The 20,122-nt window shown below is 45.0% G+C and overlaps 1 protein-coding gene across 1 annotated transcript in view; it reads right to left on the bottom strand.

Annotated features, from left to right (window-relative positions):
- The window catches only part of Slc6a5 (solute carrier family 6 member 5), a 52,402-nt gene that overhangs the window by 7,610 nt on the left and 24,670 nt on the right, over positions 1 to 20,122 (bottom strand). The window contains exons 9-13 of the mRNA XM_027410507.2: positions 17,441 to 17,565; positions 13,198 to 13,310; positions 12,224 to 12,355; positions 10,690 to 10,789; positions 4,274 to 4,374 (exon numbers count right to left, since the gene is read on the bottom strand). Of these exons, the coding sequence (XP_027266308.1) occupies positions 4,274 to 4,374; positions 10,690 to 10,789; positions 12,224 to 12,355; positions 13,198 to 13,310; positions 17,441 to 17,565 (571 nt within the window). The remainder of the gene's footprint in view (positions 1 to 4,273; positions 4,375 to 10,689; positions 10,790 to 12,223; positions 12,356 to 13,197; positions 13,311 to 17,440; positions 17,566 to 20,122) is intronic.

Genomic DNA, 20,122 nt, shown 5'->3' with positions numbered 1-20,122 from the left:
CTAATGCTTCATCTTATGTATATATACTCTTGTCCATCTGAAAAGGGGTTTTCTAATTGAAGAAAGTAAACTCCAAGGAGATGAGAGTGGCATAGATGCACTCAGTTACCACTCCTATGTTTGTCATCCCATAGGAAGTCAGAGGGTGTGGGTATGTGTCTATACACAGAGAGGCCACACCAAGACAAACAGCACAGTGACTGACAGGGACAGGTAGGAGAAGGGATGCTGGGAGTTTTGAAGAGATTGTCTGACTATCATTGATAATCAAGCCTTAATTATAATGGGGAAAAGATGTGATGAATTTATACATTTCAATCTTTTTAATTGAATCCACTTGGCTTTGTCCTTGAACAAGGAATGGCCCACATATAGGAGCTGCCTCTAAAGTTGACTGTGTGAGACCCAAAATGGTCCCCCAGAGGTGACTGATCTAGAAGCCATGGCAGAGAGAGATGTGCAGGCCCCTCCCTGACTCAAGGGGAACAGCATCATTACCAGTGAGTCCAGAGACCTGGCTCTACTGCTAATGAGCTGAGAGGCCTCTCAGACTTCTCAGCTACAAAATGGACATATTTCACACCATGTACATAGTGCTGGGATTTTCTGGGGACAGAGGCCTGGCATTTACTCTAGAGTCCTTCCTCGTTTTTCAAAAGGTCATGATTTGGTTTTTGTCCATTATCTGCTATCAAATCATACTTCAACTGGCAACAGCTTTGAGATCCATCCAAGGGCTGGGCTGGACAGCTGAAGAGGGCCAAAGGAAGGCATGTGCTGGAGACAGGGGCACCTTTATAAGGAACCAGGCTCCAGACGGCCCCAGTCCAGCCTGTAGACACCATTTCCCAAGATAATGGTGGTTCTTTGTGTTCTCCCTGCCTGTGGCAGCATCAGCCTAGAATTGTCTCCATAAGTCCTTTCCCCAGATCTACCTCTGTCCTCCTGCCTTGAGCTGTAGAGTCACAAAGTGACTGGATGGAATTACCTTAGTGAAAATAATAGGTGGGAGCATTTTGGAGAAATGTGAAACCCTTCACAAGCACAAGGCATCCACACTACCACTGCAGCACCCAGGCTGCCAGGACTTCCAATGTAACAATAATTCATATGTTGATTCAAAGCAATGTGAGCCTGAAGACAAGGCTCCCATGGAGAATGAGGTCTACATTAGCCCCTCTTTCAAAGATTTGCCCCTGGAGTCGTTAGGCTTTATTAGCCAGTCTACTGGAAGCATGGCCCGATGTCACTACAGTGTGCTGCTCTGTTTCATTTACTATATAAATAGCAATGCATCTGCTTATGTGTGTGCCTTACTCAAGTAACGTGATCAGACTAGGCATATGATAATTGCATGAGGATATTTATGGCTCCATAAATCCACAACAGCATGTAGAATAATGATGGATCTTATTTCAGAGGCCCTGAAGTAATTTAAACCCATAATCTTACCCTAGTCCAAGACCACAAAGATATCTATGCTACGGAAGGTAAATGGCAAAATATAAGCAGGGCTGAGACCTTTGACACCCATTTCCACTTGTGCAAATATCACATCAAACTTTTGGGCACAAGCTGGTTGCTTGCCATAAATTTCCCTCTGCCAAGTCAGCTTTAATGAAAGCCTTCTCTTAGGTAGGTTTTGTCACAAGAGATGGGGATTTAGCCACCAAATCATGCCCACCCCTGCCTTTGGCTGACAGCCACCACAGCAGACACAGGAGACCACTGGCTGGTGATAACAGAACTGACCACATCTCTTGCTCAGAATATCTACCTCAAGACAATCCTAGGGCATCTCCATGGCTTCTGACATGAAATCTAGGAGCAAAGCTGAGGAGCTTTCCCAGGAACAAAAAAAAAAAAAAAAAAAAAAAAAAAAAAAAAAAAAACCAAGTTCCTGAAATCCCTTCTCCCTAGACTGTCAGAATGCAGAGGTTGGGCTTGCAGCCCAACCCACCTCAAAGACAATGTTTTGGCTCTGTGGCCTTGTGGCCTAGAGCAAGTGCCTTACCCTATCTGAGCCCTGATGCACACATCTGTAAAGTGTGGAGACAGCATGGGCAGAAATCTCAACAACACTGGTGAAGGACCTGTCTCAAGAACTCCCCCACACTGCAGCAGCAGGAGGATGGCCATGTGGCCTGATTCCACAAAATATGGCAAAATTCTAACATTCTCCTGGGACTAGAGGAAAAGGAGGGCAGGATCTAGATGATGATGGATACTGTAATACACAAATTCTAACATTAACTTGGCTGATAATAAAACCATGAGGAGAGGAGATGAGAGGGTCAAAGGTCATCAGGGACAGCATCTGCAGAGAATGGGCGGCACCCTCATCCTTACACCCAAAAGCTAAGGCCAGCTCCCCACACACTTCAACTCTGGGCATCTGTCTTTAATACCTTCCAGTTCTCGAGCCCCAGCTCCTGTGGGACTTTTCAGACCATGGGAATAGATGTGGGTAAGCTATTGGTGTCGACACAGAAAAGGAAACCTGCAGAATGTATTTTCTATCTAAACTTCTAGTGTTTCAGAAATATACGGTTTGGTTAAAACACACTTTGAGATGAGGGAAAAGGGCAAACAAATGAAGAAAACATGTATTTTTATTGCACCTGATTTTAACCATCCTGCATCTTAAGAGAAGCTGGTGGTGTTTGGTAGTGAAACACCTTTATCTGGTTTCTACTGCCACCTACTGGGACAAATAGAAAATACAAACAACTTCCTTCAGGCTTGCCCAAGAAGAACTCCCAAAAGCTACAGGAAGAAAAAGACAAGCCTCAGAGGATGGAAAAGACAAAATCTCTGCTAATTAATTTGCTTGGGGAAGAGAGTGAGACCACACTGACAGCTTCTGGCACAATAATGGGGGTGACAAAGTGTGATTCTAGGCCCCTGTACAGATCATGGGCACATGAAAGGTTCTGTCCCTTAAAAAGGTGAGTATCAGGTGAACTCAAAACACCATTACACTTGAAGATGAAAAAAATGGCTCTCAAAGCAACAAAATCAACAGTAAAATCCTGATTAAAGCTTTGTTAATTGTAGAGCAGACACCTTGTGTGGTGATTAGGAGCCAGAACATGTGGGTTCAAATCTAGACTATTGCCAACTATTGTACATTCAATGCTAGATCAGTCACATAACTCCAGGCTCACTTTCCCTGTGATATTTTACTGGTGGTGTTACTTCGGGTTTTTTTCCAAGACAGGGTTTCCCTCTGTAACAGCTCTGGCTGTCCTGGAACTCACTCTATAGACCACGCTGGCCTTGAACTCATAGAGATCCACCTGCATCTGCCTCTGTCTCTGCCTCTGATTCCTGGGTGCTGGGATTAAAGGCATGTACTGCACCCCCAATTGCCTGGCAGTGATATTTTGTTTTAAATGTTAACTTGACAGCACCTAGAATCACCTAGAAGGGAGTCTCAATGAAGGATTGCCTAGATCAGGTGTTCTGATTGGGTCTTGTCATGTTTATGTTAACTGATATGGATGGCATTATTCCCTAGGCAGGGGATTCTCATATTATAGAATTCGGGGGCTGGAAAGATGGCTCAAAGGGAAGGGCACTTGCTGCTCTTATAGAGGACTAGTTTTGTTTCTAGCTTACAGCCACCTGTAACTCCAGCTCCAGGGAAATAGCAGAATAAATCCTTTTCTGGAAAGTGGAAAGCTAGCAAGCATGGGTCCTTCATTTCTCTCTGCTCTTGACTGTGGGTGGAGCCAGCTGCTTCAGGTTCCTCCCACTGTGATTCTTGCTATGAAGAACTACAACCTAAAACTGTTCGTGGAAATGAATGATTTTGTCCCCTGGGTTGTTTTTGTTAAGGTACTATGGCACCTGAGATGGAAATAGGACATTCCCCTTCTACAAGACAGAGATACTTATGCCAGCCTGACAGGATTGTGAGAGAGGAGGCTCTATACAGGAATCACCCACACAGAATTGGAGCCAAGGCAGATGTGTGGTTTGCATGGCTGTGGACTGCTATCTGCTAGCACATAAGGCAGATGGATATAATGTACACATTCTACACAGATGTGCTGATGTCTGTCAATCAGTCCCAGCTCTGCCCCTGACCAGCTAGGAACCTGTACACAAGTCACTTCACCTTTCTGAATTTCAGTTTACCCACCTGGACGACAAGAGCAATACCCACCCCACCAGCTCCCCAGGTTCATGGGGAGGCACGCATGTTCAAAGGTAAAACACTGACAGGTGCACAAGGCAGTGTCTGTGAGAGAAGGCTCTCAGCCCTTACGGTTAAAATGGTCGGGGTGACAAATGCCCAGCAGACTTTCCAGAAGATATTGGGCTGGAATCCAATCATCATCTCGATGTCTTCACAGAACCTCTGCAAGCCTGAAAAGAGACAACAGAGGCCATGTGTGAGGTGCAGTGGGCAGGGGCAGGGAGAAGCAGACACCAGAACCCCTCACTCAAGAACCTTGGCTAAGGAAGGACCCAACTGAAGTCAACATAACCCCTATTGCCCAGGAAAAGATCAGACAGATGACTCACTCCCAGGGATGCTGGGGCTAACTGAATGTTGAAATAGTTACTAAACACTCTTCAGTGAGGCTCAAAGCTGTCACGGCAGTGCCTCCAAAGCTTAGTTCCAGGAGTCTTAGCAGTGGCCCATGCATGCATTTGGCTGCTTTAGGAGGTGGCTTGTTGACAAGTCCAGCAGAGAAAAAGGCTTTGGTAAACCAAGATACTATGTTATGAAAGGCCCAGTACTTAGCAAGAGTTTTTGTGGGCTGAATTTGTCTCCCACCCTCCAAGAGCACTTCCATTACATCCACATAGCTCTGCTTGGTGTACTCTGATGGTTACAGGTGAAACCAATGTAAACTCCAAGTGCCCATCACACTCAGCTGGAACTGAATGCCTTGTCTTCCTGGCCACTCCTCAACTTCACTAAAGTAAAATGCAAAGGAGGCAGTTCTTCATCCGGCCCCACATAGCCACCCTCCTGGTAACCTCTTAGTTTAGAAGTGGGGTTGGAACACTGCTTTGAAGGAAAGTCACTTGTATCATAAGTGGTCCCCATCAGAATTGGGGGATCAGTACGCAAAGGGATAATTTCCTGAATGCAAGTTTCTGCGTTGGGCATGTCTAAAACCCCATCCCAGTGTGTTCAAGATGTGTTCTCCATAGAGAGAGGGGAGCCCTGATGTCCTGATGACACAACCACAAATTAGTATTACCATCATGGGAAACTAGAGATTCCTCAAAAAATCAAAAAATGCAGGTTAACAGGGAACCAGTATTCCCACTATGAGCATACGGCCAAGGGATGTGGAACAGTGCGGTGAAGAATTGTGACACTATTCACAATCACCAAGTCTATCAAAGATGAATGGAGAAAAGGTCACGTACACATACATGCACATTAGCACATACATACACACAAAATATACATGCACACATATGCATACACACAATCATACATATATGCATACATACACAGGCTGTGTCATACTCAACCACACAAATGACCCTGGAGGGCATAATGCTGTGTAAAGTAAGCCAGATAGAGAAAGAGGCCACATAATCTCCCTTATATGTGGACTCTTAAAAAAACAGTCATGGATGCAAAAAGCAGAATGGCAGTTTCTAGAGGCCAAGGAGTGCAGATAGAGTCATACTGGTCAAAGACTATTATGTATCTGTTGGAATACACACTGAGGGCTATCAAAGATAATAACTTTGTTAGCTAGTCTGATGCAATCATTGCATTGCACACATATATTGACAGTGTCATTTGAACCCCATAAGAATATGCAGTATAATTTATCAATAAACATATAAACAAGTTTATAATTTAATAGACATTCTAGCCAGATGTGGTGGCTCACACTGTAATCCCAGTACTCAGGGGACAGATGCAGGAGACTCACCATGAGTTCAAGGTCAGCCATAGTGAATTCCAAGCCATCCAGGACAACATAGTGAAAACCTCTCTTTCCCTCTCTGTCTGTTTCTGTCTGTCTCTGTCTGTCTCTGTCTGTCTCTGTCTGTCTGTTTCTCTCTGATGTGTGTATGTATGTATTTCATGTTTGTGTTTGTGACTGAAAATGAAACTCAAGGCCTCATGGATGCTAGGTAAGCACTACCACTGAGTCACAACTACCACTGAGTCACAACTACCACTGAGTCACAACTACCACTGAGTGAGTCACAACTACCACTGAGTGAGTCACAACTACCACTGAGTGAGTCACAACTACCACTGAGTCACATCCATAGTCCTTGAGAATTATACAGTTTATGTAAAAAGGAGGTCATCTCTACTCACCACCATGCAAATAACAGATCCTGACATCATTATGGCCCTCGACTCTAGCATTTGCATCTATTTCCACCCAGTTGAGACCAAGGCTAGTCAGCCCCTTCAGGAAACCTCCAGCCCTGTGATGAGAGCTGCCAGAGCTGAGCTAGGGCTGTTTGCTAAACAGCAGCCTGCACTAGGAAAGGAAATGCAACTTCCCTCAAGTCACCCAACTGTTTCTCAGGTGGTATCTGGGTTCCTGATCTACTTAATAAGTCCGATGGTGACCTTCCATAAATAGGGTACATAGAGCATTGAACAAGGAGCTGGGACCCAAGTTCTCAACATATAATGGCCTTCGTTCTGAAGCAAGATTAGCCCACCCAACAACCTTCCTGCCCCAGCCTTCATACCCAAGTTCCTCCCTGTCAATGGTCCCCTGTACTTCACGCCCTTGCTTATATGGTTCCTCCTGTTGGTCCTATCCCTGACACTAATCAAAATCTGTCTTGCCTTCAGGGCCTGAATCATGATGAAAACACTGTTCATAGAGATTTGAGCATGCTTAAGAGAACTATCTGCAGCCAAGTGTTGATGGTGCACGCCTATAATCCCAGAGGCAGGCAGATCTCTGTGAGTTCAAGGCCAGCCTGGCTACAGAGAGAGTGCCAGGATAGGCTCCAAAGCTACACAGAGAAACCCTGTCTCGAAAAACCAAAAAGAGAAAAGAGAGAGAGAGAGAGAGAGAGAGAGAGAGAGAGAGAGAGAGAAACTGCCTGCTAGATGACCTTGAAAATGGAGGAGCAACATAGAAAAGGAAGCCAAGCAGCTGCTGCTCAATCAACTAACAGGGAAGGGGGGAGGGACATGAAAAGTGAAAAGGTGCAAACACATGACTACTACCCTAGACTCAGCAAGCAGATGTGGGGCTCAGAAACAGCCACCTTATGCTCCATCCTGCTGACCAATCCTGAACTGGGACTAAAACACTTCCTTCAACTGACTCTGGGCTTCTGGTTCACAGACCACACCCCTGCCCTTTGTCTGAACATTACTTCAAGAGCTGTGATCCCTTAGATGTGACCAAGGTCCACCAGGTGAACAGGACCCTGTGCTCTGAGGGGACCCTGCACCTGGTGTAACGCTCTCCACCCACCATCTTGAAATTCTGCACCAAACTTTAACAAGAGAGTCCACATTTTTATTTTGTACGAGGTCCCACAAATTGTGTCTCCAGTCAGAGCGAAGCAAGTGGGCAATTGTCCCAGTCATTCCAACCTGGATAGCACAAATGCCCATCTCTAAAAGCTAAACCCTCTCTTACTAGGTTTCTACCTTGGTTGAAACTCAGTTGAACCTTCCCTCGGTCTCCACACTCATTTATTTCATCTCTAAGGTATCATTTTCTTGGTTTCCCTGGCTACTCTCACACTCACACTCTCTTTTCTCTCTGAACAGCAAAAGAGCTCACAGTAGGGAAGCTCAGCTTAGGGCTGACCATCTTACTGTGTTTGTGGAGCTCAGCCTCTGAGCTATACTAATGGGAGTAATGGGAGAATGTCAGCTGGCTACTTGGCCTGACATGTAATAAAGTCCAGAATCATCCCCATCACACAGTGAATGTCTGAATGCTTCCTCTATAATACAGAGACTGTTAAAAGTGAACTGAAAAGCTCCAGTCTCTGAAGCTTACGCCCTTGCTCTCTCGACTCCACAGTCCGGCACCAAATCAACCAGGTTCATTTTCATTCTTCCCAGGCCTGTTCTCAGCTGTCTCTTGCCCTTTCATGGATTTGGGGTCTCATCATCTCAGAAAGAACACACTGTTCTGTTCTAGGGGATAAAGTTTATGCATTTGTGCAGGCATCTCTTTTCATCACTAACAATTACTATTAATCATTTCTCCCTGGATTTACTCCTTTGTGATTTTTGTTAGCATTCAAAATAATGACTCTCATTATGATATTCATATATATATATATATATATATGTAATATACATATACATATATATATATATATATTTTGATAGTTTGCTCACATTCACCCATCACCCTCTCTATTCCTCCCATCTCCTGCTGGTCCTACCAAACACCCACTTGTGCTTTGTGAGGAAGAGAGAGAAGGAAGAAGGAAGAGGAGGAAGGAAGAGGGAAGGAGGGAAAGAGAAAGAGAGATTGAGATTTGTTTTGTTAGATTTCTTATATTTTTTAATTATGTGCATGTTGTGTCCATGCACCTGAGTACAGTGCCCACAGAGGGCAGAAGAGGGCATCAGATACCCTGAAATTGGAATTTTAGGCAATTGTAGGTACTGGAAAGCAAACTCCAATCATCTCTCAAGACCCCAATTTACACACACACACACACACACACACACACACACACACACACACACATTTTTATTTTTATGTGCTTTGGTATTTTACTTACATGTGTATGCACCTCATGTGTGTGCCTGGTGACCACAGAGGCCAGAAGAAGGTATTGGATTCCCTGAGACTGGAATTACAGGCAGTTGTGTGCTCTGTGTAGTGCTGGGAATTGAACCCGGATCCTCTGGAAGGGCATCCAGTGCTCCTAACCTCTGAACCATCTCTCCAACTGATTTACTTCTTAAATCACCATCAGATCCAATTCCAAGTCCAGCCTAGGTCCATCACAGTCTATCTGATTCTGAAAGGGTATCCCATACCATTCCTTAGGGACTAAGGGATTTCCTGTCCCCAGGAAAATCATCATAGCCCAAGTACTGAAGCGCTTGGATGTTACTTATTCCTTCTCAACCAAGAGATCTACTGCCAGACTTGGTTGGGGTTTGGGGTGAAAATTTAACTTCTAGAATTAGACATGTCAAAAGGTGTCTGGTTTAATTGCTCTTAGCCCTCACTAAACAAGCATGCTTTACAGAAAAGCACTTCGCAATTGTGCCTTTTGTGGCAATTGACAGTTGGGAAACAGGTGAAGGGAATAACTCTCTGCACTTGGGCCTGCAACCCTGTAGATGGGTTGCAAATGAAGCCCACTTCTTTTGCCAGGAGTTACACTCTCCCTGTAGTGATAAGATGATCTCTAGCCTTACAAAAATTCCCTTTGAATTCCCATCCAAAAATAATTGCAAGGCTGGAGAAATGGCTCTATGGTTAAGCACATACAGCTTTTAGAGAGAACCAGAGTTTGACTCCCAGCACCCACAGCAGGTGGCTCACAACTGCCTGTGACTTCGGGTCCAGGGGACATAACACCCTATTCTGACTTCCATGGGAACTGCACTGGTGCACACATGCACACTCAGACACATACACAATACATGTGATTGAACTTCTTTTTAACTAATGGTTGTAGACTCTTCCAGTTTCTAGGGTGCCCAGATTTTACATGAAAGATTTCTATTTTCTATTCTGATTCTCTGATCTTCATTTCTCCTTTATTTTAATGAAATTACCAGGAAATCCAGAAACTGCTACATATCTGCCAGTAGGAGACTAACAATCACTTGAGAATCAAGACACTTGTCCAAAGGACACATAAACGTAGGGGAGTACTTTCCCCCAGTCTGGAGGACATAGCTCGGCAGACACCTCTGGCCTCCCCACATGATAGTCTGGGGCACCTGCAGCCTCTATCCAAGCAATTCATTTCCTTTACTTTTCGTTTAGGACAAGTTGCTCTCTTCTGGAATTGCAAGACGATTAGATCAATGAACCTCCCGATACTTGCTATTTGGCCTCATCCAGTCTATACACAAAGAAGTCAACAGTGCCTGAACCAAACTAGGCAGAGTGACCAGGATGGCCCCTGGTGTGACCTCCAGGACAAAGACTTATGCACAAAGGGCAGAGATGGCATCTGGTGGCTGCCATCCTGCTGTCCTTGATAATAGCTTTACTGTGGATGGGATACAGGTTGCCATGGTGATGGCAGAAAGGTTAAACCATTAGGGAACTGGAAGTTTCTTTGCTGAGAAAATCTGGGACTTAGATACTGTATGGCAAGTTCCTTCGGGTGCATATTAAGATTGGAAGGCTCTGTGATCAGGTGACCTTTGGTACCCTGGGGCTGTGGAAAGCCACCCTTCACCTCAAGCATGTGAGTGCTTGATAGTACTAAAACCAGGAATAATGCCACACCAAAAAGGAATCCTGCCTCCTTATCAGGCCACTGGCCACAGACATTACCTGTGCCAGACTATACCCAAGGCTGGATCCTACAATTTCTGCCACATAGTGCTAAGATTCACCACCAGTCACCTTTGGTTTCTTAATCAGTTCTACCACAGTGATCCTGAGGCAAGCTCAGAAATAGAGACATTGTGAAATCCTTTAAGTACAGTGAATATGCTTGCCAGGAAGGCCCGCCATACATTCTGGTTCTCCTTTGTTAACAGGCAGAGTGTTCCCTTACCATACACATAGGAGATGCCAACAAGCTCAAATATAGCGATGATGACGAGGGCATAGGAGGCAGCATAGGTGTCCACGAGCTGAAACATGTAGATTCCACCCTAGCAAGAGAGAAAGAGAGCCACCATCACATAGGACCCTGTGGCCAGGCTCCATCTCCCCACCTTCTCTTCCCTCCAGAGGGCATCAGGTGCAGACAGAAGTCAAAAGTCCTCCCTTTGCCACATCAAGAACCTACGCCTGGGCTAGGCGTAAAGTGGAGACTTGGCCAGGTTAACAAAGACATCCCTCAATGGCCTCTCAATTGATCAATAAAGCAAGCACACACACACAAAAAGCTGATTTAGTATCTTCTATTTTTCCAAGGCAAAGGTCACCCTCTGATGGAGCTGTTAAAGCAGCCACCTGCCTTGTGTTCGCTGTGAGCTGTCGATTACCACTCTATCCACATAGATGCACTTTATTGACCCTCACGTGACCTTTAGCTATGGATGTAAATTTAGTTTGGAATCACCTAAGCAGGGAGCTTCATTGTGGAATTTTCCTGATTGCCTTCACTCACTTGGGAAGACCCACCCTAAATGTGGCTGGCACCCTCAGGGAGGAACCCAGTTGTAAAAGGTCACAGAAGAAGGAAGAGTAGTCACCCTTTGTGAGCTTGGCCTTCCCTCTCCGATCAAGTTAATTTGCCGTGTTGCCATTGGCTCCTTCGCTCATTTCAGAAGTAGCCTTCCCAGACCCTCAAGGGGAACTGAGGACTAGTGGCTCTCCAGGAACCCTCCAGGTCTTCAGCACCAGACTAGTCTACTTGAAGCACAGAGAGCCTCATGGACTAGACAACCCTTGGGTTCTCAGCTCTCTCTCTCTCTCTCTCTCTCTCTCTCTCTCTCTCTCTCTCTCTCTCTCTCTCTCTCTGCCTTGCACTTTAAGTCTCCTTGCTACCGATGAGGCCTAGAGACCTAGAGACCATCTCATTCCACTCCATCATTTTATAGATTTAAGAACTAAAGCCCAGAGGAGTGAAGTGTTCAAGGTCACAGAGACAGCAAGTCCACTGCATGTCCTGTGTTACTATGCACAGGACTAGGAAAAACTGTGTTTATATATAACAAGAAATATCTTGGAAATTTGAGTAATGGATAAATCTGGACGTTCCTGTTTTCTGTTTTCTTTAAGTAGGACACACCTGTCTTGTTGGCTCAAGAGGATTACATCTCAATTATGAAGATGGCCTCGCTAGGAGCCAAGATGACATATTTCCCTGTGTGGTCAGAAATATTATTGAACCTGTGCCATCTATGGAAATGGCAGTGATTTGGCTCTGGTTGTGAGGTCTGAGAAGTGAGAAAACAAGGATGACAGCCATCACAGGTCCCCCACATGCTCCATATCAGGCCTGTGGCTGCAGTGATGACAGACAGCCATCACACATCGCCCAGCCGACCCATAATCACAGCAGGCTCTCACCCAAGAGTGATCATCGATACTCTTCATACATCCCCCACCTTATCCGGCCATGCACAGTGGGTTCTCACCTGTGTGATCATTGGGAAGCCCATAATGAAGAAGCAGATACAGCAGCCCAGGGTGAACACAGGCTTGTGTGTGCGCAGGTACTTGGGGAACTCATCGGAGATGGAGGTCACAATGGTCTCGATGGTGGCAAACTGAAACAGTACCAGGACAAAAGCATTTGAGTTCAACTGTCCCCCTCAGAAACCTCCCAGCAAAGTCCTTTGTGGTGTCACTAGGGAAAGTTGTGCTTGGGTTCAGTCTGATTTTTAGGGTGCCATCCTTCTATGGGTCTAAATGACCTTACTGGGTGCCAACACACAAAGTCAGGAGACCTCAAGCAGAGTATGAGCTTCAGAAACTCTACCTCCAGCCCCTGGAGAGTGCACAATCATCCATCAGGCCATTTTAGCTTCATTTTGTATTCATGAGATGCAAATTCCTCTCCTCTGGTTATCTGCCATTTGATCTCCTACTTGAGGAAAAACCCTCTTTGCACCCAGTGACTAAACTCTGAGCACCTGTCAGCATGATTTGTAGTAGGTTCAGCCTGGTGGCAATTTTCCTAAAATTGACTTCATATTATCATCCCTTATGCTATCTCGTAGAATTCGCCTTGGCAAAATGATGACACCAGGAGAGGGTGCAGGCCAAAACTTGGCACAGAATACAAAAGAGGGAATGGAGGAGAGAGGAAAGCTCCTTCACATTGTTATCTGATCACCAAACTATGTGACGTTAAACTGGGTGAGATGGTCAGCCTTGGGAGGCTGAGGAAGGAGGCTGAAGAGTTCTAGGCCATCCTCAGCTACATATTAAAATCTTAACTTAAAAAAAAAAAATACATACAAAGTTACTGTGACTCTAGACAGGTGCCTCACCATCACGGCATTACCCAGGAGAAAGCTCCTAAGTCTTGCTTGCAGGCTGGATCTGGGATCTCAGAAAGAGTCTTTAAAGGGTGTGTGGGGCAGAGATGGGAAGGACAGGGACTCACCATAGTGTCAAGACCAAGAGTGAGAAGCATCAGGAAGAAGATGATGGCCCAGAATGGAGAGAGAGGCAGCCTGGTTAAGGCTTCCGGGTAAACCACAAATGCAATGCCTGGCCCTAGGAGAAACAAGAGAGATGGTGTCAGACAGGCCCAACTCAAAGTCCCTCTCCCCAGAGCCCACAGGCCTTCTTGCCTCTGAGATCCTGAAGTATTATATGTTATAGTTCTTTCCACTGCCTGTTATTTGTGCTCATCTCTGCTAATTAGATCATGCTAACTCTCATGCAAAAACTAAGAAGCTACGTTCTTTTATTTGATAACTGGAGGCAAAGATAATTATTACCTTCTGGTAGAATTGTTGATATTGAGCCCTGAGGGGTACCTGGCAGTGTCTGGAGACAGTTTTGTTTCTCACAACTGGAATGAAATGGGACAATGTGATGATCAATCTGTCACCTTGACAGGATCTAAAGTCACCCAGGGAACAATCCTCTGGGCATGTCTGTGAAATAGTCCTTATATTGGGCTAACTGACATGGGTAGCACCATCCATGTAGGGGTCCTAGGCTGAAAGGGGGGAGAAGTAAGCTGAGTACAAGTGTATGCCTCTCTCTCTGCTTCCTGACTGCAGAGGCAATGTAACCAGATGCAACAAGTACCTGTCCTCTACCTTTCCCCACCATGAGGAATGTATTCCCTCAAACTGTGAGCCAGATAAACCCTCCATCCTTCAATTTGCTATTGCAGGTATTTTGTCAAAGCAGGGAGAAAAGTAGCTCGCACAGAAAGCTACTGAAATTAGAAAGCAGAAGCCAGGGGCAATGGCTTCCTAAGAGTACCACATGCTGTCAGGGGTTGTAGGAATGGCATTGGGTGGGAGCTGCAGATCTTGAGTCTTCTCAGCACACAAGTGCCCATGGCATCCTAAAGAAGGCATCAGCTCCCCTGGGGCTGGGTTACAGGCAGTAGTGAGCTGACTGATCTTGGTACTGGGAATGGAACTCTGGTCCTCTGAAAGAGCAAGTGTTCTTAACTGCTGAGCTATTGTTCCAGCCCACACACCAGCACTTTTTAAAACTGGAATTTATTGAATTATTGGTTCCTGTGGTTGTTTGAAAGAAAATACCCCCCAAAAGGAGTGGCACTATTAGGAGGTGTGGCCTTGTTGGAGTAGGTTTGATCTTATTGGAAGAAGTATGTCTCATACATGCTCAAGTCACACCCAGTGTCTCAGATCACTTCCTGTTGCCTTTGGATCAAGATATAAGGACTCTCAGCTCCAACAATATGTCTGCCTGCATGCTGCCTTGCTTCCCTACATGATGATAATGAACTAAACCTCTGAACTGTAAGTGAGCCATCCCAATTACATGTTTTATCTTATAAGAATTACTGTGGTCATGTTGTCTCTTCACAGTAATAGAAACCCTAAGACATTTCCTAATGTTGCATAAGGCCTCAGGATATGTAAAATATAAAACCTCAAGGTCCTGAGATATCCCCTATCCTATACATTTATTGAACAGACTGTAGAGCCAGCCTTCAAACACTCCTTACATGAATCATAAAAGGAAAGTCTGTTTTAAACTACAGTTAAAATAGGTCTCAAACACAGACCTAGAAAGGCAGCTCAGGAAGCCGACATAAAGGCTCTGGAATGGTTACCACCAGAGGACTTCACTGTGGTGCTTGAACACCATTCTGTCCCTTAGGGTGTTACTACTTTGGAGGGGGTCAGTAATTTTGACAGACACACCTCCCTGAGAAGGCAGTGGTCATTGCAATCAATTAGCTTTATTATGATGCCATTTATTATGACCAATCATAACATAGTGGTCAGCGTTTGGATCAGCAACTGTCCGCATGTGGATATGCTGATACTGCTCATCAAGGCTGGAGTGAAGCTGACCCCACACGTCCTGCAGAGCCTCCTTTGGGTAAGGGGAAATACACTTTGAAAGAACAGATAGGAGTGTGTGTGAGCTGCATACATAAAGTCTCACCAACATGACTGCCAAAACATGAGCCAAACATGGACAATAGACATGCCACAGAAGACTGGAAAGATCCAGAGGCTTCAACCCTATGCAAAAATCTAAGCAACTAAGGGATGCTGAGAGCAGGAGAAATAGTTTTCTCCAGGTAAGAGCATATCAACTGGTTATCTAGTATCAAAGTTCTGTGCTGAAAACATACATTCAAGAAACATTACACAGACCCAGCAGATTATATTTAGGAATATATATATATATATACATATGTATATATATATATATATGTATGTATATGTGTGTGTCTGTGTCTGTGTCTGTGTGTGTATACATGTACATAATGCATACAACAGTGATTAATGAAAAGAGGCCATAAATTTGAAAGAGAACAAGGAGGTGTATATGGGAGGAAATTATATTATAATTTTAAAAAATAAATAATAGGGGCTGGAGAGATGGCTCAGAGGTTAAGAGCACCGACTGCCCTTCTAGAGGTCCTGAGTTCAATTCCCAGCAACCACATGGTGGCTCACAACCATCTGTTATGAGATCTGGTGCCCTCTTCTGGTGTGCAGATATACATGGAAGCAGAATGTTGTATACATAATAATTAAATAAATCTTTAAAAATAAATAAATAATAAAAATATATACTATATAAATTTTTAAGAGCATATACGAGTCCCACAAGGGGTCTGGGACAATGTCTCAAACTTGTTGTCCCTCCTGGGGAATAAGCCCCACTGTTCCTAGGCCTGAGTTAGATGTGATCCTCTTCCTGTAAAATGGAGGGAGTGAACAACTACAGAAAGGGGAATTTCAGTGAGACATGCTACAAGTTTTCTGCTGCTTTTCACATTGAAGATATGCATATTTTTATCTGACTGCTAATAGCAACTGTCCTCCCCGGGGGCCGCTCAGAGCAGCTAACTTAAGTGGCCTGTGTGTCCCCAATTACTATTTTTGTCACTTCATCCACTAATTCCCAATAAGATGGGTTTTTTAAAAGAAGCAAAATGCCTCAGATATTCTAGAAAGTGGGGCGGAAACTATCGGCCTCAATAACTCTGTTGGAAGAAACTGAGGTTACAGAACAGCTAGGGGTGGCTCAGTGCCTGAGGATAAGGCCATCTCAGCATGTCCTGCCTCCCAGGGAGCTGGAGAATTCTCAGCCAGGAGAAAGCACTGCACAGCTCACTAAGACAGAACCAACATCTCTGGGGGCTCACACTCTCTCCAAGGAGAGATAATGACACTCCTGGGATATGCTGGAGCCATAACACCTTGAGGCTGTGTTGGCACAAGTGAAAGCAATGATTAATTGTCCCTGGTGAACAGGAAGATACTGGGTCGTCCCTTCCAAAAGGTGACCTTCTAGAACTTGGCTCTCCTGTCTACCTACTCTGATAACCACTGGGAGCCACTTGAAGTACTGCTACCAAACAAGCCTCTCACCTCTGGAGGCCTGGGGCTACACCTGTCACAGTCCCCATGCACTGAAGCCCATATGCCTGGCCAGAGTCCAACCAGAATGATCAACAATCTCCACAATGAAGGTCCCTTAACCCTCTGCGGAAGCAGGCAGAGTGGAAATAAAGTTAATAAAACTTTAGCTACTCCTTCTACAAATGCTGTCCTAGAAATATAAGTTAAATGTAATGAAATGAAAGTTCCTTACAAACTCAAAAGCACTATGCAAATGTTAGCATCATTTGGGCGCAGTGTAAACATTTATTCCACACTTCCACCCCCACCACCATCCAACCTTCTCACTCACTGGGGAGAAAACTGCAGGTCTGCAATGCTAACTAAGCAGAAAGCCTTGAGAACACACTTGACCTAACAATTAGGAAAGTGCTTCGTAAGGACCAGGCTCCCTGAAGTCAAGCCGAGCTCATTAAGCATCAGCACTAGGTTTCTAAAGAGCCCTGTGTGAGCACTGTCATCTGCAGCAGCCACCAGCAGCAGCTGCAGGGCTGTGGGCTGCCTATTGAATCCCTTGCTCATGCCTAAAAGTTTAACAGGTACAGCCTTGACCAATGCAGCCTGGAGCAGGTTCAAGAGAGCAAGGAAGACAAAAGAAAAGAACAGAGAAGGAGTGACAGGCCTAAAAATAGCCCCTCTTTTTGAAAGGCCAGCTCTAACTCTGCTGTGAGCTTCCCACTGGAGCCTGTCTCGGTCATTATCATCATACTTGAGTACCCCATCTCTACCCATCCAAGTTCCTGACATAGCAAGGTGACAACTGCCCTGTACCTTGGTCAGCCACATTCTCAATGTTGACTTTGCGTTCGTTGGCCATGAAACCGATGACAGAGAAAATGACGAACCCAGCAAAGATGCTAGTGGCACTGTTGGTGCAGGTTACAATTAATGTGTCCCTGGAAGGAAGAGACCAGAGTTTGGTTAGGTAAACTCCGTGAGTAAGAAAGGATGGGGAAGGCCAAATGTGTGCCCATGTCTGTGTACCCACGAGCACGTGTGTCTACCTGTGGACTTATCATTCACACACATATATAACATCCAAGGAAAGAAGTAGGCGATCCTGAGAGCAGATGCCCTTCTGCAAATCCAAAATGCCTAAAAACTCAAATGTCACTTTCCTAAACCAGTATAATGTCTAACTGTATTCTAATTAGTCCTGATTTCCACAGATAAAAGAGTAGCTCTCACACCTCACCAAAAACTTCTTTCAGCAGACAGAGACTATTGGAGAAAGCCACAAAGAACAACTGACTACAAGGTGCCAGTCTCCATTCCCCAACTGATACTTCTGTAACACAACCTCCATACCCAAAGCTCAGAGACCATCACAGAAGAGGGGGTAGAAAGATTGTCAGAGCCAGAGAGAACCAGGATGTCTGCTGTGAGACAGTCCCTTCTGTCAACAAAAAGACACAACGTAAAGGAAGGAGAAGGAGGGGTGCAATTGGGAGAAGGGAGTGAATATGACCAAAATACATTGTGTAATATTCTCATAGAATTAATAAAAATATTATAACAACCCCACCAAGGACCTCTTGTGGGAAGCACTAGTGCCTTATGCTTAGCCCAGGGTCACAACTACTTCACAGGGCTAAATGCTCACATCTCCCCCAAATTAGTACAATGAAGCTCAATTCCCAGTGTGGTCAGATTACAAGACAGGGCCTTGGAAGAATGGCTTCACCCCATAAGTAGAACAATGTCTTCATGAAAGACACTATGAAGTGTGTGATGCCCTGATGCCCACCAGTGTGCAGCAACCAGGTACCATCTGGAGCTTGGAGGAAGACCTCACCACACACTGAATCTTCTAGCACCTTCATCCTGGAATCCCCAGTCTCAATAAATATGAACAATTCGTTTCTATGATTTATAAATTACCCAGTGTGAACTAGCCCATAATGACTATGATGTCATGATAGGAGATAGGTGATGGGACCTTGGAGAACTCTGAGACAGGAAGCAAATATGAGAGATAAAAGGCAGTGGGACATTGAGGTACCATCCATATTATGAGGGCACTTGGGGCTATGGTTCACAGGATTGAGAATGGCAGGAGAAACAATAGGAAAGATACAGCCATCGCTGCCTTCATGCTAGAGCAGTGGTTCTCAACCTCTAGGTTGTGACCCGTCTAGCAAACCTCTAACTCCAAAGATATTTACAATATGATTCATAACAGTATCAAAATTATAGTTATGGAGTAGCAATGAAAATAATTCTATTATTGGGTGTCACCACAACATGAAGAACTGTATTAAAGGGTCATGGCATTAGGAAGGTTGAGAAAGACTGTTCTAGAGCCTTCTGTTGATAACACAGCCAGGGTTCCCTGTCTGCCCTAGGCTCAAATGTGAGGTCTCAGACAGATGGAGCATTGGACCTACATTGAAATCCTGGATCCTGGTCCTCACTCTCCTCTTCCTCTCCCCCACCCTGGTTGGTAGCAACCACTTGCAATTTTGAATGAAAGCATATTTCCTATGATAGCTCCTATGACCTAATTACTCATCAAAGCATGGCCCTGAGATCACCATACCTGGTTGCTAGGATGCTTCATGCATGACCTAAAATGACCCTGAGCAGTTCCTTTCCACTCAGACTGCAATGTTAGCAATGGTGTCACCTCTCTTTTTCAGGGGCTGTGAACACAGAATAGGTGATGTCTGCAGCTCACTCAGCCTGGCACAAAGTGAATATGAAGAAAATATCTGCCCTGCAAACCCCTGAGCTTCCTAAAGAGCAAACTGAGGCAAGGGAGTGTTGTGGACTAGTTGCTAGTGGGAGAGAAATTGAATCAACTGTATCTAGCTCTCAGCCTAGGCCCCTTGCTGCCATGCCAAGCAACCTCATCTCTGTGAGGCGCACAGCAATGCTCTACCCTCCGATGTTATTCAGACCAGTTGGTCTCTGAAGCTGTTGAGCAGTGTGACCAAACTCTTCAAATGCCTGAGTCTGGCACCTGTCCTTCAAGGAATTATAGGCTGAATTTTGTATCCTGATTCTGGCACCTTAATCTTGAATTATGATAGAGATTGCTGTTGCCTATTGAGTACCTACTATGTTCAAAATACTCCTCTGGTAACTGCCTGCATCACCTCTTACAAACAAAACATTGTACTCTGTGCTGCATAAATGAGAAAACAGATGTCCAGAAGGTCACATCCTACCTATGCCTTGCATTTGTAGCACATGGCAATGCGCTACAATCTTCAAATGCCCCCTACCCCTATGCTGCTCCTTCCTCTTCATCAGGCTGTCTTTCCCATGAAACCCCTTGAAAAGTATTTATCAAGTGATCAGTGACCCTACTACACACATGAGTATTCCATGACTGTTTACATGGACTTCCACGGGACACAGCCAGACACAATGACCTCTCCAGGGATACACTGCATCCTGTAGGTAGCAGTCTCCACTCAGTGCCCTGGTCAGTGGGGTCAGCTGAGATGG

Source organism: Cricetulus griseus, chromosome 3, assembly GCF_003668045.3.
Source record: "Cricetulus griseus strain 17A/GY chromosome 3, alternate assembly CriGri-PICRH-1.0, whole genome shotgun sequence".
In the NCBI taxonomy this organism is placed as follows: Eukaryota; Metazoa; Chordata; class Mammalia; order Rodentia; family Cricetidae; genus Cricetulus; species Cricetulus griseus.
This window is presented reverse-complemented; position numbering and strand designations above follow the sequence as displayed.